Source organism: Mus musculus, chromosome 4, assembly GCF_000001635.26.
Source record: "Mus musculus strain C57BL/6J chromosome 4, GRCm38.p6 C57BL/6J".
In the NCBI taxonomy this organism is placed as follows: Eukaryota; Metazoa; Chordata; class Mammalia; order Rodentia; family Muridae; genus Mus; species Mus musculus.
The window spans coordinates 95,565,726-95,590,540 of record NC_000070.6 but is presented as its reverse complement, the minus strand read 5'-3'; the positions used below and the strand labels follow the sequence as shown (position 1 = coordinate 95,590,540).

At 42.3% G+C, this 24,815-nt stretch overlaps 1 protein-coding gene across 25 annotated transcripts in view; it reads right to left on the bottom strand.

The window, feature by feature from the left end:
* The window catches only part of Fggy (FGGY carbohydrate kinase domain containing), a 369,460-nt gene that overhangs the window by 336,399 nt on the left and 8,246 nt on the right, over nucleotides 1-24,815 (bottom strand). For 13 of the 25 annotated variants that reach the window (XR_001784213.1, XM_017320429.1, XM_017320431.1 and 10 more), the window contains 2 exons: nucleotides 24,646-24,723; nucleotides 5,094-5,309 (listed from right to left, as the gene is read on the bottom strand). The exons of 1 other annotated variant lie outside the window; for it this stretch is intronic. Coding sequence is in view for 21 of the 24 variants with exons in the window: in XM_017320429.1 (XP_017175918.1) it covers nucleotides 5,094-5,309; nucleotides 24,646-24,657 (228 nt within the window). In the remaining 3 variants the exon portion in view is untranslated. Of the gene's footprint in view, nucleotides 1-5,093; nucleotides 5,310-10,986; nucleotides 11,121-24,645; nucleotides 24,724-24,815 lie in introns of those variants that run through there. 11 more of the 25 variants (XM_017320430.2, XM_030253874.1, XM_030253871.1 and 8 more) reach the window with 5 other exon arrangements.

Genomic DNA, 24,815 nt, shown 5'->3' with positions numbered 1-24,815 from the left:
GTTCTAAAAGGGGCCGTTCTCAGGATTTTTTTTAAAAATGGCATTATGTATTAAGTCTGACTTAGGTGGCTTGTGTTGAGGACATACCTTACAAGCATGCCTCTCCACACCAAGGGACAGCTCCTTGTAGCCTATCCCTGAGAGCTGCTTTTGTGGACACATTACTGCAAGGCCTCTGGGACTTGGCCATGCACTCTTATTTATAGTCTTGTTAGTTGGAGCAGAAAGTGCAATAAACTCACTCCAGCCAACCCAGCAGACAGAGACTTCCCTCACTAGGGACAAATCACATCATTCTTCTAAGGAATATCCAGGAGTGGAGTTTGCTGCAGCCTCATTTGGAGAATGGATCCATGTCTAACTACTGTCCACTTGCAGGTCTGAAGTAGCAAACAAGATTCTGGGGAAAGGCTTGTACATCTTTGTTGCTCTATGGCTTCAATCCTGCATATGATTTAAATCAGCAAGCTCTGCTCTATTTATTGGGTGTAGCTATGGCATTGCAAAGAACACACACATACACACAAGAAATAAGAATGTATAGGTCTAGTTCTACATTCAGCTCCTGGGGACCTCGTGGACAGAATTCAGCTCATAGCAAATGTCCATGCGGCTGGCAATGTACTCTTTTGAATATAGGTTTGAATGTCTTTGTCAATGTTTTGGTCCTTAGAAAGCCCAATCAAGCCCTTTTAGATAAGGGTGTGTTCATGCAGATATTAGGGAAACAATAGACAGCAAAATATTTTCTTTAATGCTCACTCTTTGGGAGATTACATTTTAGTATAGGTAAATCACCAACGAGTCAAACGATAGAATGTAATTATAATGTACCCAAAGCTGACTGGTCAAGAGGATCAAGCATGACAAAGGAGAAGAAGGTTGTTTTCAAAACAGAGAATTTGAGGGAGGACTTTCAAGCATAAACACCTGACCTTGTATAAATCTGGGTAGAGTTCTTAGTAGGGATACAGCCAGGGTGGAAGGCTCTGGGCCAGGAACAGCAAGGAAAACAATACAATCTGTATGAGGAGCGCCACATTCAAAGCCCAAGACAGGATTTTCTAACACCTCCTGCAGTGACCAGTGAAAGAAAAAAATCCTAGTGTAGCGATTTATGGTGGCGTCCCTTGACGATAAGCAAAGAAATGAAAGCCAGACATTTCCATATATAACAGAGATCCTAATGTTCTTCTACTAGCTGGAGTTCTGAGGTCCCCTCTGTCTCCTCCACTGCCACCAAGTCCCATGATATATCTTCCTTCCAGCAACCTCTCACCTCATCGCTATTTTTCCCTGTGCAAAATTCTAATTCTGGTACAGTCAAAGGCAAAAAGATGTTCTAAGCAGAGGAAAGCCTCTCTCCAAGTGGTTCTATGTTTAAACACAGGACAGGGAATGGCCACTGGGACAGAGAGCCAAGAACACATCAATAATGACCTTGGGAAGAGCTACAATGTACACAGCCATGAAGGCCATGTTACAAATTGTAGTTCCATCCAGAAAGAACCCTGGTGCTACTAAGGGTTGGAAGCAAAAGAGTAACAGCAGTTTAACCACAGAAACCATCACTATCATCTGCAAAGTAGCACAGATGCTAAGACCTGTATTTAGCTCTGAAAATGATGTGGGCAGTAGGTGTTGGGAACAGAGAATGCACAGACTTCTGCCATCTAAGCCTGGGCTGTCACTACCTGGGAACACTGGAAATGCCATTCAACGATCTGGCCCACAGTTTATCTTTCCTCCTGTCAAGTGGAAACAACAGCCCTGCCTCTATTTATCTTATTATCATAATTAAAATATGAAGGTGTTTTGCAAACTATAACAGTTCTATGAATGTAAGATGTTAAAATTACTGTCCATACAGCAAGTACCAACCTAGAACAAAACCACAGTTCATTAGCTCCATGTGTTCTTGGGGTTTTATTCCCATGCAGATTAAGCTATTTTGTCTTGAGGCCAGAGAACTTATGATCATGCTTCTTTACATATGTTCCAGTGTCTGACAAAGAGTATAGCATACAGTCCACGCTCCATAAATATTTTCAGACTAAATAAAATAACGATTTCCTGAGGCTAAGGAAATAACTCCATTGGTAAATTGCTTGTCTCACAAGCATGAGAACTAAGTTTGATCCCTAGCGCCAGGAAAAACAGCTGGCTTGTTGCTTTCAATCCTGGTGCTGGGAGGTCTAGATCAGAGCATCACTAGGGCTCAATGGCCAGCCAACATAACCTTCTAGGTGAGCTCAGGCCCCTGGGAGAGACTCTGTCTCAAAAAGGATATGGATGGATCCTAAGAACTGACATCCCAGGTTGTCATCAAGCACATACACACTGCATATACGCTCACACACGTACACCTGTGCACACAACCAAGCATACCTGTACACACATGCACATACATGCATGCCTGTATGCAAATGTGCACCCATATGAACATGTGCATAACATATGCATAAATGCATATATACAAACATAAAAATAAGAGCAATTAACAAATGACCATTGGATATATGATGATTCTTTCAGCTTATCTTTTTCCCAGTGGAAATCTAAAAACTTGTGATGTTTCCTTGATACAGTAGACCCAAAAAGCACACTTTAAGATATGGGATTGTATGTGTCTCCTAGGACTTGCGTGTTTCCAGAGAACGTTTTAGCTGTATTGAGTACTGGCCTAATAAAAGCATACCAATTTTAAGGGCCCACATTTTCCCAGAAGCAGCAGCCTGGGAAAAGGCACGACCATGCAGTGCTTAGTTAACAAGGTAAGTTCCTGGCCCCACACAGTAGCAACCTACAACACCTCTAACTGCAAGCAGGACTCACAGGGAAGGGCTGAGGCTGGGGAGAAAGAGGCCTGAAGACCTGTCTCTGAGTCATCTTAAAAGCCCTTGTCTGAACTACTTCAAAGCCTTCTTTTTTCATCTTCATGAGAAGAAAAACTGTCCGCAAAGGTTGTTATAAGGACCAAGTGACGTGATGGGCACACAGTATTGAGCACACATCTAGCACATGGTCAATCAGCAACGAATATAAGCTGCTGACATCATCACCGCCTTGTCATTACTACTGTTACTCTTCTTACTAACTGGACTAGGGGAAAAACATCTCTCAGGAGGGAAAAAGAAAAAGAAAAAAGAAAGACAGTTCACCATTGTTCTCAAGATCTCTGCTTTCCGGAGCCACTGACGAAGCAAAGGCAGGCCAGGGTAGAAGAGGCAGCAGTTCAAGTCCTAGACCACTGCTTAAGGCTTCCACAGAAGGAGCCCTGGGCAGAGGGACGGGTGGACGTTTCCCAGAGGCATTCTCTCGCACCTGCATTTCTTCTCTTTTGTCTCAGAAATCCACTCCCTATCTGCTCACCTTGTTACCATGCCCACCACCGGCAACAGTGGTTGTTTAACCCCTGACACTGCTGGGACGTTTTATAAACTGTAATCACCACAAGAGTCTTCTGAAGTTGGGGACTCTCATTAATCTTCTTTTATTGAGAAGGAAACTGGGCAAGAAATGGTAATGAGTCCAAGATCACAGCTACACATTGCTAAGTCAGGGACTCCTACCCAGGCAGTTCAATTGCAGACTACTCCGAGTATCAAAAAGGCCTCCTTGAAGCTCCTCCTCACATGAGGTTGTGAGCAGACACATCACACTCCAGCACATCTCCATATACAATGTGTGAGGCACGACCTAAGGCCCATGGGCTTTCTGCAGCTCGGCTGCAGTGAGAGGTATTGGCTGAGCACTAATGCCCTGCACTTCTGTGGCTACCAGGGCTGACACAAATGATGAGCTGACCACCACTGGGAGATGATTAAAAGTCTGCCATTAAGCCAAGCTGTGCTGGAGTAGATCTGCTTTCAGGGAACTCTTCATCAGGGAACTATATTTTCTTCTTGACAATTTCCTTAATGGCAAGAGTGTTAGAAGAACAAAAGAGACCCAAGGGCAAAGAGCAGAAGATTTTGATGGAGGCAGAGACTGGGAGTGGGGAGAGAAGAGGAAAATTAAACAGGCAGAAGAGAAGATGACCTCTCTTTTATTTCTGCAGAGTGTCTGGGTAGCGCAACCCACCTCTCTGTGGTTTTCTCTGGGGCACTAACAGCTGCTCAGAGCTCATCAAAGTTTAACCAGACCAATCAATACAGAAAAAAATGGGTGACTGTCCAGCTGAAAATTACCAAGCACTTCATGAATATTTAAGGACCTCAACTAGAAACAGGGAGAAAGACCAGAACTCAGGGTTTCATTTTTTTTTTCCTTTTGGGGGATGGAAAGGGAGATAAAAGAATGTCTGTTGTTAATGATCACCAAAATATGAAGTCATAGTAATATCACAAACTAAAACTAATGATTGAGACATGAACTAGTCACAGCCAGCGTCACCTGCTTCCTTAAGACAGCAAGCCCAGGCTTATCACAGGCCACTCAAGATGAGCATGTGTGGGGCTCATATGAAGATGCTTTCTTAGAGCATGCCATAGTTTTCTGCCCCTCATTGTTTCTCCTACCCACAATGCACTGACCCTTGTGTGTCCAACTGGGAGGATACAGAGCTCATGGTTAATAGGAATCAGACGTTTAGGTTCTTGCCCTGCTGCTGCCAGTCACTAACTCCTGATGACCGGGTAAGCTGACCAGCACTCCACTCCCCATCTCCTCCTGGAACAAAATGACCTGGGGGCAGCATTAGTGCTAGCTGTAAGGCTAGTTCCACCAAGTTCCAAGGATTCACCACAGTATGTGCTAACACACTGGCATACAACAGAGACACACTGGGTGCCGCCATGACTCTTCCTTCCTCGTTTCCACAGCTCAGGCTTCCACATCGTCTGCACTGTCTTCGTTGCCACCATGCCCTGAGAGTCAGCTCTAGCTCTGTGAACTGGCTGCAGCAGTCCTCCCAGCACATTTCAGCTGTCTGTCACTCACAGTAAGGTTTGCTTCTGAAAGGCAAAGCCTACCCCACCCAGCCACATGCCTCCATTTACCTCTAATGCTTTGTGCAGACCGAGTACCCGCATACGAAACTGCTGAGCAGCGGGGGCATGCACAGGGAGGGGCTGCCGCGGTTCTGCTCTTACCTTTGTGACAAGGCAGCATGCCGCCCAGATATCCTCTGAGGACTGCTCGTGGTGGTTGAATTGAGGCTCCCACTTCTTAATTGGCTGCTCTGCGAAAGCCAAAAGGAGCCCTCTCTGGTCCACTAGAGCCGCACGGACACTACCTGTTCCCACATCGATGCCCACATAGTAGCGACTTGGTTCCTGGTCTCTGCCAGACATCATGGTCCCCTCTACCTGTGGTGGACAAGTGCAAAAGCCATGTGAAGACAAGCAGACCTGCTCAGACAGCCAAGAAATTCATTCTCCAAAGTGGGCAGAAAAGGGGAATCCAACTACCTAGCTGGGGGCTGTGTATTTATTTATTTAACTTCCCAAAGGTTTTATTGGCACTGAGCAAGGTGGTCAGAGAACAGGCACGCGTAGCACATTCTGTTCCCACTCCTGGATGGGCGTCAGAAATTAAGCACCTGATTACAATTTGACTTAAGCAACGCTGAGACAATAAGAGGGCAGAGGGGAGCAGAGATGGAGCCGGAGCCATAAGAGATGAGCATTTACTCCGTGAATCTGAATCCACAAGCCTTGGAACCAAAAGAAGAATCATTTCCTAGCCAGGCATACAGCAAATCAGCCTCATAGGTATCCTGTGCCAAGCAGTGTATGCAGCCACGCGCTTCCACTCCTCTCTATGAGTGGACGCAAGCACATGGGAGTCTCTGCAATGCTCCTGAGCCAGAGGAGAGTCTAAAAGGCAAGCTTTTTGTTTCACACTAGGCCCATCACTACGGGGACACCAAATTACACTGACAGGAAGACCAACATCTGGAAGCAGAAGGTATTCCCCACACTTCACTGGAGCAGCTGGGCCTGAACTCAACACCTGTGTAACCCTGAGCCTTAGCCCCCCTCCCTTTTGCTGCAGAGGCTTGACATTTTAAGAAGAAGCACTTATACCAGAACCATGGTGAGATGACTGGGAATCAGGAGGAGACCCAGGAGAGGCAAGATCAAGAGTGTGTTAGATGATCTATTTTCCTGACAGACCCCCGATGAGTTACAAGGAAACCTGACCAGAGAACCCTCAGGGCCTGGGCCCACACCTGGGCCCTTGGGGCTGCTCGTGGTATGAGCCACAAGACACAGGATTCTCCCAGGGCTCTCTCTCCAGACTCACATGGGGCAGCCTCCTGACACTAACCTCACTAGCACAGCCCAGCTGCCCCCTGGTCAGCAAGGGGGTCTGAGCTCCTGTGGTATAATTTTAACCTGAGCAGTCTGCACCCTCACCTTAGAATAATGAGGGTTTCTCAGCCACTACGCTCTTGGGGATTCTAAAACAAGTCAGCCAGCAGATGTTCAGTTACTGCTTCCTGGATATTTACCCCAATAAAAAGGAAGAAAAAGAGACAAAAAAAAAAAACCTTCATTAAAAGTGATAGCTTCTGCTTTACTCACCATGATTTGCCATCTGTGTTTGCTCCCTTTTGGCCCTGTGGCAGGTGAAGAAGAAAATGGAGAAGCAAGAATAATAAAGCTCACAGCCTCCCCTGAGCATGACAGGGCTCCCAGGCTCAGCAGGTGGGTCTTCCTGGCTCCCTGGGTCCCTGACTTTTTTCCCCTCGAGAGCTCACATAAACATGAGTACCAGCTTTCATTCTTTCATTCACTTGGGAGTGATACCTTCTCTTTAAGCCAGTAACCAATAAAAGCAGATTTTTAAATAACCCAGACACCTGTTGAGTTGTCATTCCCATCCTCCCTGTTTGCTCTTAGTGGTTCACAGGGAGTAGAGGAAGTCCTGAGTGAACATGGATTGTTTGACATGAGTATGACCATGTTAATGTCCACATGCCTCAGACCCATGGGAAAGTCAAGACCTTACCCTGGTCCTTAAAAATAGGTCAAGTGCAATAACTTCATCCAAGATGCTTACAGTCTGAGCCGGTTCCCCTATAGAGACTCCCCTACCAAGATTAGCTAAGCCTGCCTCCTTGCTCAGCTACATATATAATAGTCCTGCCTTCTTGGACAACTGTATACAATAACCCTGCCTCTCACTACAAGTGTATAGAATAACCTCACCATCTCTTGCAAATTTATACAGTAATCCCAGCTCCTCCTGCAACTATATATAACTGCAACCTGCACAGTGCAGACTCTGATGGCGCATCTTTATCAGAGTGTGTGTGGTCCATGCAGTCCTGGCTTTCCTGTACTTGTATCTGTTTGTCTGTCCTTTTGTGTCCTAGTACCCCAAGTCAGATATCCTGGGTCAAGCCAGATGAACACCATAGTGATTACTGTGCTAGACTCTTTCTTGGGGCAGCAGTATATCATCACAATAGATAGAAATAGATAGAATAAGACACCCTAAGGTCTTCCTCAAGTGAGACTTTCTGTGAGCTTCTTAACCCGAATGAATGCTACCCTGGCCCTGCCCACTGGGATCCTAGATATTCCCACAGTCCTGGAAGTATACTTGTGCTTTGCACTGATGGAGGTCCTCCCCCATCACTTGCTCTTCCCTTCCCAATTCCATCCTCTACTTCTCTAAGGGGGACCTTATCACTTTTCTTGCACATGTACAAAGGCTGTCAATATGTACAGTGTCTGTATTTTCATTTCAAATGTTCGCTCTGGACCATGTTTTTGGTGGTATGTCCATCTCCTCATTGGACTGAACCTGGAGAAAAGGGGATGTTACTGATTGCTGCATCCCCACTCCCTTCCAGTGCTTGCAATATAATTGGTTTCCAGCGGTGGTTTTCTAAAGTAAACTCCTTTATCAGTGAACCAATAGGAAAAAAAAGCGAAAAGAGCCATCCCTTAGTTATTTGACTTTCTCAGTCTGTGCTTGTACAATCATGTGTCACTTAACAGGGTTCCTTTCTGAGAAATGCAGTAGATGATGTCCGCTTTGAGAATGCATCATAAGCTGTGCTTACAGAAAGCTAGAAGGGAGAACACGGGCATTCCCAGAGGCATGTATACCCACTGTCCTACCTGTGTTCTGTCCTTATGCATCTCATAGTGTGCTGGTTTACTCTAATCTCTATGTCAATCAATTAAATGTTTTCTTAAATGTTTACAGCCACATGTTGCTACTTCTAAGAAAACATGTTTTGTATTGTTTTGTTTTGTTTTGTTTTGATATTTAGCTTCCCTGAGATGAGAGTGATTCTAATAGTCAATGGTATCATGGAACACACTTGTGGAATTGCTTTCTTTGTGATATGTGAAATGAAGTTATCAGAGTGGCCCTCCACTGAGGACAAGGTGACTGACAACACAGGAGGGTGCCTTGGCTCACACTACCCTGGTCACCTATTCTGCCCACTTGCCACCAGCTTGCATGCACCTTGTTTTACATGTTTTTTTTTTCCTTGTTTCCACCATCTCCACTGTGAGAAGCAGCTCCTTCCCATGTGCCTTAGCTACTCTTCTGTTGCTGTGGTAAAAGGTTCTAGCAGAATCATCATAAAAGAGAAAAGATCTATTCTGACTCAGATCTCAAGGGTCCAAGCCATCGTTATGCTAAGGAGATCAAGGCAGCAGAACCCTGAGGCATGCGATCACATAGAACCCACCATTGGAAAAAGGCAGTTAATGGATGCCCTTACTACTCAGCAACACACCTGCATTTACATGGTCCGGGTCCCAATGGTGTCATTCATGGTGAGCAGTCTTCTCACCTCAACCTAAAGCAATCAGAAAGATTCCCATAGGCTGGCCAGAGGTTCATCGCCTAGGTAACTTTAGGTTCTACCAAGTTGACAGCAATAACCATCACACCACAGACACAAGAATGGCTTCTGCTCTTACCTAAAACTGTACAAGACTGTTACGAACCTGGAGATAAACCAGAAAATAAGGAGGGAATTAAGAACTTCTTCTGCCTTTCTAATAGAAGTACTCTAGATTCTTTCTGTGCTGCCAACCCCACAGCAAGAGAGATTCCGCATGAAGCTAGGCCTAGGTTCCTTCTGACCACATTCCTTTGCAGGTAGAATAATGTCTTGTCATCAACCACCAAAAACAAACAAACAAACAAACAAATAAACAAACACACCAGAGAATGATGTCCACTCACCAGCTGTGAACTTGCTCTAGGTCTGGATTCTGAATCTAGAAAAAGAACCTACCTGCAAGAGAGTCCTCACCATGGACAGAAAGTATAGTATAACCCATTTCAGTGAACTCAAACTGTACCCTTGTCTCCATAAGATAGCTAGTGCCAGGTACAAGTAGAAATTCAACAAGTTCTTGGGACCCAGTGAATGAACTGGGTAGCCTAAGAACCCACCATTAGGGAATAATAAAAGGTGCAGTGCTTACTAACTATCTGATAATCTGCTAAATGGTCTATTTACACTGCTACCTCTGATCCTGAAAACCACAAAAGAAACGGTTGCTATCCCATTTTATTGATAAGCCCTTGCCAAGTGAAGCAATATATTCCAATAGTTTATACAAAACAACAAGTAAAACAGTGAGCTATCCCCTCTCTCCTCAAAGCCCTTAATGTGGCTGAAGATGCTTTGCTGCCTTCTGATAGCCTCCCATTACTAGATGCTGATTTGCTGGGGACTGTATTGAGGGCCCTTGCCTACTGTGCTGAGGTTAGCTAACCCAAGAGCCAGGCTGTTCACCTTCAAAGTCTGTCCTTCCACAACACTAGAATGCCTCTTTCTAGCTTCTCCAACTTAGAGAAACTATTCCTAGACATGCTATAGGATGCTTACAGCCCTCTGGGAGCCAGGGAGGCATTCTCCCAGCAGTACTTGCATGAGCTTCTAGGTTCATGTTTGTCTAAGAAAGAGATCCTAATTCAGCATTCAGCTCCACTGTTTCTCCATTATTATGGTTTTAATCTCTTTGGGAGTTTTTCCACACCTGGAACCTGAACTCCAGCAAGTGTGAGTCCTTGGGCACCCAGATTCCCTGAAACAAGATCCCTTGACCTCCTATTTTATACCCTTTTTTTCCTCTGTTACAAGTACAGTCCTCTGTGTCCTGAACTCTACACTTAATTGGTACCCAAAACCTAAGAAATAGAGAAAATGTTATTTTTTCTAATTAGGAAATAATATTTTCTAATTGAAGAGAAATACTATTCTCTTTCTAATTGAAAAAGAGGGGGTTAAAATCACCATTGTGTTGCTTTTTTTTCTATCAAGGGCTTATTGAATTACAGAAACCCAATCAATGAGGTTAGCAAGCCTATCACTCACTATATACCTCCGCATCACACAAGCAGCAAACACCAGCGCCAGGATTTAAACACAAGCATACAGTAGTGAGTTTCGGACACTTTCCACAACATTCAGCTAAAACTGAAAATCAAAGCCTTTGCAACTTCAATAACAAACAACAAATGCCACAAAAGCTGGTCTTTCTTGAGCAAACTGCCCACCTGACTCTATGATCTCATTTCATCTTTAGCTGAGCAAGTAGGCAGTGTGGAAGCCCCATTTCTCAGGAAAATGAGCTGAGGTATTCAAAGACAGCACTAGGTAAAGCATAGCAGCAACAGAGGGGCTATAATTCCAGGTCAGGTCACGGAAATTCCACAGCCTGCTTTATGAATAATGAGGAATGGAACTTGGGTTTCAACTCACTATTTTGGGGCAAAGAGGAATACTCTAAAAAGAAAAACAGTTGTAGAGGAGGGCATTCAGGAAAAATAAGCTCATGGCCTCTCGATGGCAAAGAGATAGAAAAATAAATGGCAAAGAGATAGAAAAATAATGAAGAGAAATTCAAGCTGTGCACAAGTCCTGAGACATACCTAATATCTCAGGCTACAAGATGCCTTAAAACTCAGGTAATACCAAGCCTTTCCCCTCAAATAACTTAGTCACAGTGATGACTACTTCACAGCACCACATCCCTGGAAAATGGAGGGGCTTACCTTAGATTCTGCTTCTTAAAGAACCACTCCTCCAGGTTCAGTTTCGTTGGTGACAGCCTACAGAAAGTAAGTCCCAGGCCAGGGGAGAAAACTCAACTCAGTGTCCTCTTTTAACAGTGATCTTTGAACTCTACTGGGAGCTCATGTGTTCCAGCCTCATGCAATTTAGTTTTTGGTTACATTGTAATCCGGTTTAGGTAAGCAGGGGAGATGAGGACAAGCAACAAGTAGGCCTGTACTGCGCACTTCAGTCTTATTAACAGAAAAGATTCGCCGCTCCTATAAGAGTGAATAGTCCTGCAAGTCTCCCACATGCTCTAAGATGGTGAGAAAATTTTGTACAGGAAGGAAGGAGTCAACATGACAATAATACCTGATTCTCTATGGCTTCTCTCAGCATATTCAGGATCTTTCTTCCTCTTAAAGTAAAAGGCTGTCTTCTATGACAGCCCACTCCTCCTCAGCTTTGTAGCCTGGGAAACATTTTTTTAGACTTGTCTCATTGCCAGTGCTAGCTCAAAAGAAAATCTTCAAGTGTTTCTTAGATTCCCAAGTCTATGGAATTTGTGCCAACTAAACAAAATATCTCCCATCCAGATTTACCTGTGGCCTGATTTAAACCTACAGGCAGCATAAATGTGCTTCGGATCAAGTCTGGAGTGACTATCAGGTCATGACATTAGAGTAGTGGCTCTCAGCCCTTTGGAGTCCAATGACCATTTCACAGGGGTTGCCTAAGACCATCAGAAAATACAGATATTTACAATTTACATTATGATTTTTTTAACAGTAGCAAAAGTACAATTATGCAATAGCAACAAAAAATAATTTTATGATTGGGGGTCACCACGACAAGAGGAACTGTATTAAAGGGCCAAAGCATTAGGAAGGTGGAGAACCACTGTACTAATGAGAAGGAAGGGAATGAGCAGAACTCACCCCTTGTCAAGTACTGAGAAGCTCCTGGGAGCACATGCTTTTATTCCTTAGCAATGTCTAACACTCACCTATAGCAAAAGGCCTGGCCTAGTGCAGGCAGGGGGGATAAAGGGAGGATAGGGGGAAAGAATGGTAGATACACTTCTTATCCAACAAATAATAGCTGCCTAAATTCCTGCCCAAGAAAAGCCCACAATACCGAAGAGATGTCAGTTCTCAGAGACCCAGACTACTTAAAATACTAAACCAAAACAGAGCATGCACCAGCCAAACCACCTGTCTGCTCAGAAAGCCATCCACTCATCCCTGGAGTGCACAGTCAGCCAGCCAACTGTGAAGACCTAAAGACACTGAATACCAGGGTTTCACCTGTGACGCCCACAACACAAAGATCCTCAAGCCCCGCCCAGACATCATGCATCATAAGAAAATACGAACCATGACACTCTTTGTTTCTGAGCTTAGAGGTTCTGGAGAAAAACTTCAAGCAGGAGTATAGACATTATCCTACAAGAGACGCACGGCTCCATCCTGACAGGGAAACATGTGAGGGAGCCCCTTAGCCATCTCTATCACCAACGCACAATGCAGAAAACGTTGAGCACAAACACACACTCATTAAGAAGCTGATGGATGGGCGAACCACGGCTGGGAGAAAGAAAAGCAATGCCCCAACCCCAACATGTCTACCACGGACTGATTTGGAGTAAGTCATTTAACATGTCTCTTCTGAACTACAAAACGATACTCACAAACTCTATACTCCAAGTGATTCCTGTTACTGGTTGGCTGTTCCCTCAGTCTCTGCTCTATCTTTATCCCTGCACGTTTTGTAGGCAAGACAAATTTTGTGTTGAAGGCTTTGTGGTTAGATTGACATCCCCTTCCTCCTCTGGAAGTCCTGTCTGGCTACAGGGGGTGGCCATTTCAGTCTCTATATCCCCCTGTGGTAGGAATCTAAGCTAGGGGTCACCCTGATAGATTTCTCATATCCTCTCCCATCTAATACCTCCAGCTAGTCACCAGAGATGCCCCCCCACTTATTTCCGTTCTCATTTCCAGCCCTCTTTCCCCTCCTCTCCCCTCCCCACACCTGGTTACCATTCCCACTCTCCTCCTCCCCTCCTCTCCTATCCAGCTCTCTCTCTCCACCCACCTCCAAAGGCTATTTAGTTTCCCCTTCTGAGTGAGATTCTAACATCCCATCTTGGGACCTCCTTACTACCCAGTTTCTTTGGGTCTGTGGACTGTAGCATGCTTGTCCTGTTCTTTATGGCGAATGTCCATCTCATTTGACAGAGTCAACCCCTGACACTACTTATAATACTCTGCTATGCTTACAGACAGAAACCTGGCATAACCTAGCATAGACTGAGAGGCTACATCCAGTAGCAAGTGGAGGCAGATTATGTTTGTTTTTGTTTTTTCGAGACAGGGTTTTTCTGTGTAGCCCTGGCTGTCCTGGAACTCTTTGTAGACCAGGCTGGCCTCAAACTCAGAAATCTATCTGCCTCTGCCTCCCAAATGCCGGGATTAAAGGCGTGTGACACCACTGCCCAGCTTGGAGGCAGATTATGAAATCCATGGCAAAATATCAGCTAGAGTCCGGGGAGTCTTGTAGAAGAGTGGAGGACAGAAGTGAGCAAGTCAGGGAGTTCAAGAAGACCTGCAGAGTCAACTAACCTGGGGCCATGGGGCTCACAGGGAGCATGCTGGAGCTGGACCTAGACCCCCTACACATCTGTAGCAAATGTTCATGTATGTTCCTAATAAGTGGAGCAGGGGGTGTCTCAGTCTCTGTTCCCTGCCATTGGATTCTCTTTCCCCTACCTGGACTACCTGGTTGAGCCTAGGTGAAAGAGGATGTGCCTAGTCCTGCTGCAACTAGATGTCCCAGGGTGGGATAGTACCCAAGGGGAAGGGAAAATGAGAGAGGGATTTGCATGGGTGGGACTAGGAAGAGGGGAGGGAGAGGAGCTGTGTTCAGAATGTAAAGTGAATAAAAAATTAAAATTGAGAGAGAGAGAGAAAGAGAGAGAGAGAGAGAGAGAGAGAGAGAGAGAGAGAGAGAGAGAGAGAGAGAGAAGGGATGAGCATGGAAGGAATTTGAAAGGGCAATTCCTTCATAAATAAAAGTTCGATGGCACTGGAGGACACAGAAGAAAAAGGTGCCATTCACAGTACAGCATCATCACCCCAGGTGCCAGAGCCAGCAACTCAGAAGAGTGCCCAGCCTCACCGCAGCCCTGGCACTGCATCTCCTCCTGATGGCATGGTCTTTTAAAAAGTATTATCAAAATTACCAAGACCCAACGTCCACGCATCTCAGTGAACTTCTACCCAGAACAGCCATTTGGAACAGAAGCTTCTCAACGGATTTCCTACTTCAACTATTTATATTTGTGCACTTATCCAACTCCAAAATAAAAAATCCAGGGCAGAGTTGGAAGTAGAAAAAATTCACTTTATGCCTTCGTTGTATATAACTTCTCTAATACTTATACTTATTATTTGTTATTTGGCTTTTTTAAATTTTTCTATATGTTATACATACCCACATAATCATTTGTTTACACACACACACAGCTTTAGTTTGTGATGTTTTTATTTGCAAAATATGTTTTAATTTTATGTGCATTGGCATTTTGCCTGCATGTGCTGGATCCCCTGGAACTAGAGTTACAGAGAGCTGTGAACTGCCATGTGGATGCTGAGAATTGAAACTCTAGAAGAGCAGCCAGTGCAGCGCTTTTAACCACTGAACCATCTCCCAGGGCCCTGCAAGATTTCTAATAATAAAGTTTAATTAAAAATGTTACCTATTCTGAGGTCTTCCCATCCTATCTAAAATCTCCATTTACACACACACACACACACACACACACACACACACCTGTTTTCCCTGTGGTGCACAGGCTTATGTTGCTGTGGTCTGAGTAATTGTGTCCTTTGCATGGTGGGTACAGCTTTTATGGATAAGATCAAGGATGCTTATGTAAGAGGCCCGGGAGGTCCTTCAAGGAAAACCTAATGTGCCCAGTAAAACTGCATACGGCAGCTAAGTGGTTTCTTGCATTCTATCCCACTCAGCCCTTCTCTGAAGAATAAAGACACATTTGTTACTGGCCCAGAAGCTGTGATTCATACTTAATGAGAACTCAGTGCTTTTCTATTTTCTTTCTTTCTCTCTCTCTCTTTCTTTCTTTCTTTCTCCCTTTCTCTTTTTTTTTTTTTTTTTTTTTTCTGTTTTGAGGCTCTTCATGCTTTGTAATGAGCCATTTTTTAAAAGATAAATACAAGGCTACAAGAAATGTTCCAGTTAATATTTTTCTTGTTGTGATAAAGCAAAAGCAACACGGGAAGGAAAGAGTTTGTCTGGCTTACATATCCAGTATCACAGTTGACTTTTTAAGGAAAATCAAGGCAGGAGTTCACGGCAGTAACCTGGAGCAGCAACTAAAACAACGACCATAGAAGGACAAATGATTACTGGATTGTTCCTCATGTGTACCATGTGCCTGCATGATATCCATGGAGGCCAGAAGAGGGCATCTTATCCCTTGGGACTGGACTTAGAAATGGTTGGGAGCAACTACGTGAGAGCTGAAAACTGAGCCAGGGTCCTCTGGAAGAGCAGTCAAGTACTCTTAACCTCTGAGCCGTCCCTCCAACCTGATTTATATTATGGTAATAAGAAGGATTAATGAGTTGTGAGATTGGAAGATTGTTAATATATAAAATAATCAAATAAATAATTTTTTAACTAAAAAGAACTAAGGAATTCATCTAAAGAGTTCCAGAGGCATGATAATCAACAGTGGTGGTCTAAATAAGAATGCCCCATAGGCTTAGATATTTCAGCCCTGGTGCCCACTGGGTGGTGCTGCTTGGGCACAGTGTGGAACCCTTGGGAAGTATAGTCTCCCTGAAGGAAGTACATTTCTGGCATATAGCTCTTGGATTTGTGTTTAGAGTTGATGAGGTGGACTCTCAGATTTCTGTTCTAGTCTCATCCCGCCACGCCTTCCCCCACCATTATGGATTTTCCCCCTGGAACCTTAAACCAAAATAAATTCTTCCTTCTCTAACTAGCTTTGCTCATGATAGTTTATCACAGCAACAGAAAAGTAACTAACACCCCAACCATTCTGTATATCACAGATTCCTCTCTGTGACTGCCGTATTTCCTAACGGGGAGCCACCTTTAATAGAGGGGAAGGAGAGAAGGATGGCGTATCATCCTCCTGCTTCCCAGATGAGTATCCATGCCTCCTCATGGTCAGCTCCCTTTCTCCAAACCCTACTGACACCCAAGTTCACTAAAACTATGGGCTTGGGTTGAAGATCTCCATTGAAGATCTGTCTATAAGTGGAAAATGGTTGAATTGGCACAAAGTGGGATGAGTATACTATAGTAAATGCAAAGCCTTTATTTTAATCCCTGATATGATGCCCGCCACAAAGTTATAGCTGTAACATGGAAATTATATGCAAACATGAATTACTTGCACGCACACTCTTCTTTCTGGGAAATGAATTCCTGACCCTTCTTTGAATTATGAATAATTTAAATATATATGCAGTTTCTCCCCATCACTTTCCCCTCCAAGAGGCTACTGTTGATTTGCTAACATCATTAACTACAAAATGATTCTCCACAGAACTAACCAGTCCTTCAAAGTAATGCCATAGTCATTAGCATTTTGGCTGAAATCCACAGTTTTTCCCAGAAATTCACTCAAATTAAAACAGCAGAAGAACCCACCAACCTTAATGAGGATATCAGATAGACAACTCAGGCTGCCTCAGGGAAAACCACAAAATCTATTCTGTACAACAAAACACCTGCCTGAGACAAAAGCCAGAATGGCTGTGATCTTTGATCTGTTTTCACATTTACTTGTTCATGAAATGTGGAGAAGTATTTTTAAGGCCCAGGGAGAACGACACAGTTCTCATCCTGTGGGACATAATCTCTTTTGTAGGTCAAATTACCCTTTCACAGAGGTCACATATCAGATATCCTGCATATCAGATATTTACATTACAATTCATAAGAGTAGAAAATTACAGTTATGAAATAACAATGAAAATAATTTTATGGCTGGGAATCACCACAACACGAGGAACTGTATTAAAGGGTCACAGCATTAGGCAGGTTAAGAACCACTTTAGGCCATAAAGGATCAGTTATCTGAAAACCAAATATTCAATTTGAAAAAATAAAATGGTCCTCCATTCCTCAAACACACGCCTGCCAGGATTATCTTGGGCTAAAGAACCAATGTAAACATGACTAGGCTGCTGCTCTTCCACAGAACCTCCTGAATCCTCCTCTCCTCTAGCCCTTGCTCTCTCCCTGAGATCAACCCTCTACACTACATACCTGTAGAACTTCCAGTTTGCTGCCTTTGGCCTTACTCTTCTCTCTTTTGAAACACAAATAATAAGTGGGCAGTCCTCAGAGAGAGAAATAAATGAACACATTTCCAGCTTCAAAGGAGCGAAGGGTTAAAATCAAAACAATACTGAGATATAATTTCAACATAACAGATTAGCAGACATTGGAACTCTGAAAATACCCACTTTCAGTTAGAGCATTAGCAGGGATACTTTCCACAGCAAAGCGACTCACTCAATCACTGGTTAAACGACTGGCAGTATCGGTCAGCTTTTACAGTCTACCTTTACCCAGCAGTTTAACTTCTAAGAACTGATGAAGCATTGGTTCACCATAAAGCTAAAGAAGCACGGCCACTCTAACACCTTTTATAAATGCAAGAGCACCCTTGCGAGAAAAAAGAAGAGAAAATTTGCACGTGTTTATTGAGAAGAGAGTTTATAAAAATAATATATCAGTAGCTATCCAAAAGAATAAGAAAAGAGCTACAGAAACATGCTGATCATATATTATTAACTTAAAAGCAAATCCTGCCAAGCTGCCACGCTGCTGAGCTAAGAGGTTGAGGCAGGAGGATCAGTATGAGTTCAAGGCTACTCTGTATTTACGGAGTGAGTTCCAAGCTAACCTGAGCTACAGTATGAGACTCTGTTTCAAAGAAAAAAAAAAGCTCATAGATTATACAGTATGTCCCCTTTTGCATTGTTTTTTAAAAGAATAGAGGCCTAAGCTTGCATGGCCGTGCATACCTGGAACATTATTACTCAGGACAATCATAAGGATTAATTTAAATATTGCTTCCTCAGGTCCCATGCTCTTCCCCTGGGAGCTGACCAGAGAGTAATGTTTCCTGCATTTTTCAGTAATTACATTCACATGCATCTAACTTCCTCCTATTTATTTTTGAGATAGCCTCTATCTTCAGTCAAAATATTCCTGAATATTTTCTGTGGCAACCAAGGGTACTATAAAATTTACCCTTAGTCAAAAGCCATACTAATCTTACCTACAGCCCCAGACTGCCCACAACAACTGGGCAGAGAACAATGCTTCTGAGATGTGAGGCCTTTGCAGGTATCAGACAGGGTTTCAATCATCTGAGCTTTCCACCCATGTCACAAGGCAACTTTTTAAAATCCTAAATTAAACTTATTATAATATCAAAGTTAGCACAAAATTCCACTAGCTCAGAATTTGGCAAGCTAATTGAGTCTGATCTATCTAAACCATTCTTGATTTTATAGAATTTTTTTCCTACTTTTAGACCTTCACTTCCACAGTCAGTTAGCAGAACCCAAGTGACTAAGCTTTCGGCCTTGTGTGCAGAGGTCTTCAGAACAGCTCAGCCACAAGTCTAGATGGCCAAGGACGAGCAATAAACTCACCCTAATGTATCACTCCTTCCTCAGTCGTCCCTGAACCCAGCCCCTACAAACTGCACTGTATAAGGACCCACCCCACCCCCACTCCTGAACTCTACCTCATTGAGTTATCCTTGCTAATGACAATTTCAAAATACACTCCTGGAGAAAATTATGCTTTGTTTGGGTAAGAATATAATTTTCCTTCATATAGCAAGCCCATTTTCCCCATCACTCTATTCACTCTTTACTTCTACTCATGGAGGATGGGAACTCCATTTCAGGATCGTTCTACTGCTCATACCTCCAGTCTAGCCTCATTTTTGCATAGTTCCCTTTCTAAGAACAACTCCATTTGGGGGCATCTTATATTTCCTTCTAACACACTTCTTTGCCCATGATCCCATGGCTTCATATAGTAAAAAGTTCTCCATTATTACTGACGCCTTAGTACCTCAAAAATCCCTTCTTCACTTTCAAATAGTCCCTTCTATATATTTTATTCAAAACTTGTAGTTGGCAATTTCTATTTCTAGCCAAAGAAGAGTTGTAAGAACCATATCCTCCACCCTTATAGTGATTCTAAAAAGACTAAATAAATAAATAAATAAATAGATGTATGTCTCAGACTGTTGGAAATCTGGCTACGTTCACCATTAGAGAAAAATTAGTTAAAAAAAAAAAAAAAGATAATTCCTTCAATTGCTCCAGATGAATGCCGGGGACTATGTGCAAACTATGTCACACATTGTCATATGTGCAGATGGAGTACAAGAGAGGAGAGAGCTGCATCAGGAAGACACTCAAAGCACTGCACAGCAGATCCAAGGCAGAAAAGCAGAAGCACCCGGAAGCACTACAGTAAAATTTCAGTGGATCACAGAGCACTATAACCTATACCTTCATATCAACCAAGGAAAATCATAGCTCACAGAGTTCTAGGCAAAACGCAGAATACAGAATAGTGTTGTGGGTCCAATTGACAAGCCATAAAACAAGACTCCGAAGGATCAAATTGTTTCCAAATAACTCACGCATGCCCTTGAACAAATCTCAAATGTATTTACAAAAAGTACAAAGAGAGAAAAAAAAGAGCATCCATGGTATAAATACATAATGATTGTTATGTTTTTTTTTAAAAATTAGCATGCACAGGGCTAGGAGGATGGCTCAGCAGGTAGGAGGACTTGCTGCATATGTATAAGGACATGAGTTTGAATGGCCAGCATCTTAAGTCTGTGCCTCTCTCTCTTTCCCTCTCCCTCTCCCTATCTTTTTTCTTTCTCTCTCCCTATCTTCTCTCTCTCTCTCTCTCTCTCTCTCTCTCTCTCTCTCTCTCTCTCTCTCTCTCTCTCTCTCTCTCTCTTTCTTTCTTTCTCCTTCCTAACCTCCAGGATTGTAGTAAAACCAGACAGATCCTGGAAGCCTACTGGTCATTGAACTTCAGTAAAAGCAGAGTTACAGAATACGATGTCGTTCTCTGTCCTTCACACAAACCCTCATGGACACATATATTCACATACACAAATGTATACCCATGCATGTACCACCACCCCTGCCAATACATACTAACAAATTACCATTCATATAGAGAAACAGGAGCAAACAAGCCAAAACGAAAACATAAATCAGTAAAATGAACAGCCACTTAGTATTGGCAGAAATAATCAGTAATCAGAGGAAATAAAAGCTACTATAACTGTATTTTATATATCCAACAATCTAGAGGAAAGACAACTTAAAAGTTCAGATGTGAGAAATGCAAAGAATATTCTAAGTTGCTGAAATTGAAAAACTAAGTAATGTCTGCTGTGAAAAACTATTTCAGTACAATTAAAGAATTCAAGGAAAAAATACTTGTGAACTTCAAGATAATACAACAGAAATCACCCAAAATGTAACAGAAATATTTTTAATATATACTTGTATTGTGTTTAATTATGAGGAGTAGTGTGTGAACATGAGTGGGTGTGTCTGAGGATTATAGCCAATTGTGAGCTGCCCAACATCAGTGCCTATAGAAGAATAGTGAGTAGTCTTAAAAACTGAGCCATCCCTCTAGCTACAACAGAGAGATGTTTAAAGTAGAACTAGAGAATAACTTTAGGAGATCAAATGACATATGAAATGGGAGCTCTTAAAGGAGGCATCAAAAAGAGAGCCAGAAGAAATATTAAAATGGGATGATCAAAAACTCTCCAGCTGTGTTGAAAACTATAAATCTGCATATCCAAATACCTTAACAAATTCAAAACACAAAGAATATTTTCAAAAAAGAGAGAAAACTACGTCCAGAAATACCAAAATTAAATGGTTGTAAATCTTTGAAAAAGATAAAATCTTGATGGTAGGAAAAAAGGGAGATGTTACACAAAAAGAATGAAACCAGTGTCTCAGAAATAAGAAAAAGTGGGAGCAAGATCTTTGAAGTATAAAAACAAACAAACAAAACCTTATAATGTTCACAATTTTAAAGTATCTTTCAAAAACAAGGTCAAATAAAGACTTGTCCAGGCAAACAAAAGCTAAAACCTCCTCACCAGCAGAAGCACAAGAATCTCGCGGGCGGGGGAGGGGGCGAAATGTAGTGCATAGAAAGCTACATCTATAAAATGGAATGAGGACTATAGAGTTAGCACATGGATAGACATAAAAACTGTCTTAAAAGAGTCTTAATACCTCAAAAGGCAGTGAACTGCTTTAACTTTGGTTAAAATCATCTATTGTGAACTTTAAAGATATACAGAAGTAAAATATGCAAAAGCAAAAACATGAAGGCTAAGAATAGAGAACATACTGCTACGTATTTCTTGTCTGTGCAATCGTATGTTACTGATTATGATAAACTAAAGATAGTTATTAGAAATCCTAAAGCAAAAAATAGAAGAACACTACAAAGAAAAAAGTCAAAACAAAAGAAAGAAAGAAGATAAGACAATGGAACAAAGATTTAAATGAAGCAGCAATGTGGTGATTTTAAATTAATAATCATATCAGTGAAACAACTCTCCAACAAAAGACACATCATCTTGAGCTGACTTATTTAGTTTAATTATATGCTGCCTACAAGAAGCTCAATTTAAGCATAAGGTGAAAAGTCAGACGTAGAACATGGTATACCAGACCATGTTTGCTTGTCCTTCCTGCTCCACTAACCTAAAGATACTCCTGAACCCTCTAGGTGATGCAATCATAGGTGATGCCTTCCTGTAATGATCCAAAAGGCTTTTTCCCTTTTAGTCACTCCTGACTGTTGTGTCCTTTGTATTTCCTGGGTAAACAGAGTCCTATTTATTCATCTTCATTCTCTTCATATTTCTATATTTTGATATAGACAACAAGATGTGCCGTGTTCATGAAAGACAGTCTGTGATGCAAGCAGAAGAGATGTCTTTGCTGTCTGTATGGCTCTGTGGATTCTGAGTTAAACTGCAGAACTTCAGCAAGGTCTTGTACAACCAGAACCAGAGCTGCTTGCTGTAGGTGCTGATCCTAAGGCTGGCAGTGCTCTATGGACAGTGCTTCACTCAAGATTGGTAATAAGATACACAAATATGAGAGTCCTTGGGCTATTGTCAAACCTCAGTTTTGGAATGGATATGAAGCTCAGACAGAATAAGATGTGTGCCGTGGAGATATATATTTGAACATGGGCATAAATGGCCCAAATAACTCTCTTTGCATCTATCTAAACAGGAACAAGCTGTCAAAAGGAGACAAGGATAGAAACTTCAGTGTACAGAAACCAGTGAGCTCAGGACACAGAATATGATGCTGGCCAAAGCAACGTGTTTTCCTGGCCATTTGTCTGGTTTATAAAGAGTTGCTTCAGTGGGATTTCTTCATGTTTTTGTTACACTGCTGACATTTAACACCAGTTGTGACTGTCAATTGGCATTAGCTGTTTAGATAACAACCCTAATGATGCTTTGCTACAGTAAAGAAAGATATAGCAAACATAAAACATAAATGAATAATTACATCAAATACCCCAATTAAAAGATAGATTATCCGCCGGGCGTGGTGGCGCACGCCTTTAATCCCAGCACTCGGGAGGCAGAGGCAGGTGAATTTCTGAGTTCAAGGCCAACCTGGTCTACAGAGTGTGTTCCAGGACAGTCAGGGCTACACAGAGAAACCCTGTCTCGAAAAACCAAAGGGAAAAAAAAGATAGATAGATTATCCACAGCTGATTTATTTAGTTTAATGAAATGCTGCCTACCTACAAGAAGCTCAGTTTAAACATAATGTGAAAAGTCAGAAGTGGAACATGATATGCCATATCACAGCAATGAAAAGGAACAAAGTATCTCCATCAATATCCAACTAAGCAGGTTTAAAAATATATATGACCTAAACAATGACTAAGTAGATCTTTCTCCTAGCACTGTTTAGCAGAAACTGTGAAATAGCACAGGGTGATTCACCAAGAGGACCAATTTGTACTGAATAGCTTTGCTACAGTAAGGAAAGATATATCAAAGCAGACAGTTCAATTTATGTAACTAATCACAAAGTATCAGGGATGCATAAAGCAAGCTATGATAGAACAGTAAAGAGAAATGCATGTAAATGATTATGCTCTCGGTGATTGACAGGGACAAAAAAAAAAAAAAAAAAAAAAAAACCGGTAGACAGCTGAACAAGGGTGAGATACAATGGGAATCCATCAACCCACCCTGACCGATTGGAACTTCCAATGTTACACAGTTACTCTACCCATCCAGTACAACATGAGTGTTCTAATCAGAGTATAATCTGTTACACAGTTACTCTACCCATCCAGTACAACATGAGTGTTCTAATCAGAATATAATCTGTGTTGGTTAAATAACTCTCACGAAATAACGCTAAACAATCCAGAGGATTCAAGTAACATAAGGGATGATCTATGACCATGACAGAGCTATAGATCAGTGATCAAAAACTATAGAGCAAATCCTGAAATATATGGCAACTAATTAACATACTTCTTGAACACAACTATGCAATTTTAATGTGCTTAACTCAACAGAAATTAAAAAAATATAGTGTGTGAGTTTTAGGATATGAGTAGTGCCAGGCCTAGAAATTAACTGCATCAAACATCAATATGAGAAAAGTTTTAAGAAAATACACTCAGCATCTCCCCTGAGGAAACTAGAAAGGATGAACCCCATATATGCTGAAGAAAAGAAATAATGAGCTGTACAGCAGAAATAATCTCTTTTAAGACAGAAAAATTATGGAGAAAATAAATTTGACTAAAAGCTAGCACTTTGAGAAGAACAAAAAAAATAATATAACTCAACCCAAAACTATCATGAAAATAAAGAGAAAGTGTATACACTGCCAATATTGAGAATTAGAGAGATGAAATTAGAATGGGTTCTATAGCTATTAAAAGAACAGCTGGGAAATATTTTGCACAGTAGCATGTTAATAAATTTGACAAATTAGTCACTTTGTGTAAATCCCTTGTGGCACACAAACTATCAAGCCTCACTTAAGAAGAAACAGAATGGAATAGTATCAACTGAACACAATGGCAAAGTGTAGCTTTCTGTCACCTCACCACAGCACACCGGCTGTGACAAGTAGACATGAATGAGGGGACCACTGGGAGAATGTGAGGGAAAGTGCATTAAAAAGACTAAGAATAAGGCCTCCCAGTCCCCCAGAGCAGCAGGGTAAGCAGAAAAAAAGAGCCCTATGGTCCATGACTCTTCTTCCCTGGGGAAAAGGTGAGAGCAGCACCATCAGTGAGAAGCCAGCTGTTCCAGCTGTGCAGGATATCAACCAAGGCATCTGCTCTTTCTTAACACCTGAAGAATTCTGAGGATTGGGCAGCTGAGAGAGTGGGGGAAAGGACCAGAAAGAGGGATCCATCCTAATCAAGCTAGTGGTTATCAGCAGCACCACTCACAAACTGCTACCAACTTCTCCCTCTGGTCCAGAGATGATGCTGACAATGCTCACCTCAGCCTCCATGCATACTCAGCCTGAGTCTTCATACGCGGCTCACAAACATACATGCAGTGGCTCAACTCTGCACAACTAGGAGGAAAAAAGCATGCAAATTTGATGGGGGAAAAAAATCTTCGCAGGATTAAGAGAAGGCACATAATCTTAGAGATGGGTCTCCAAAC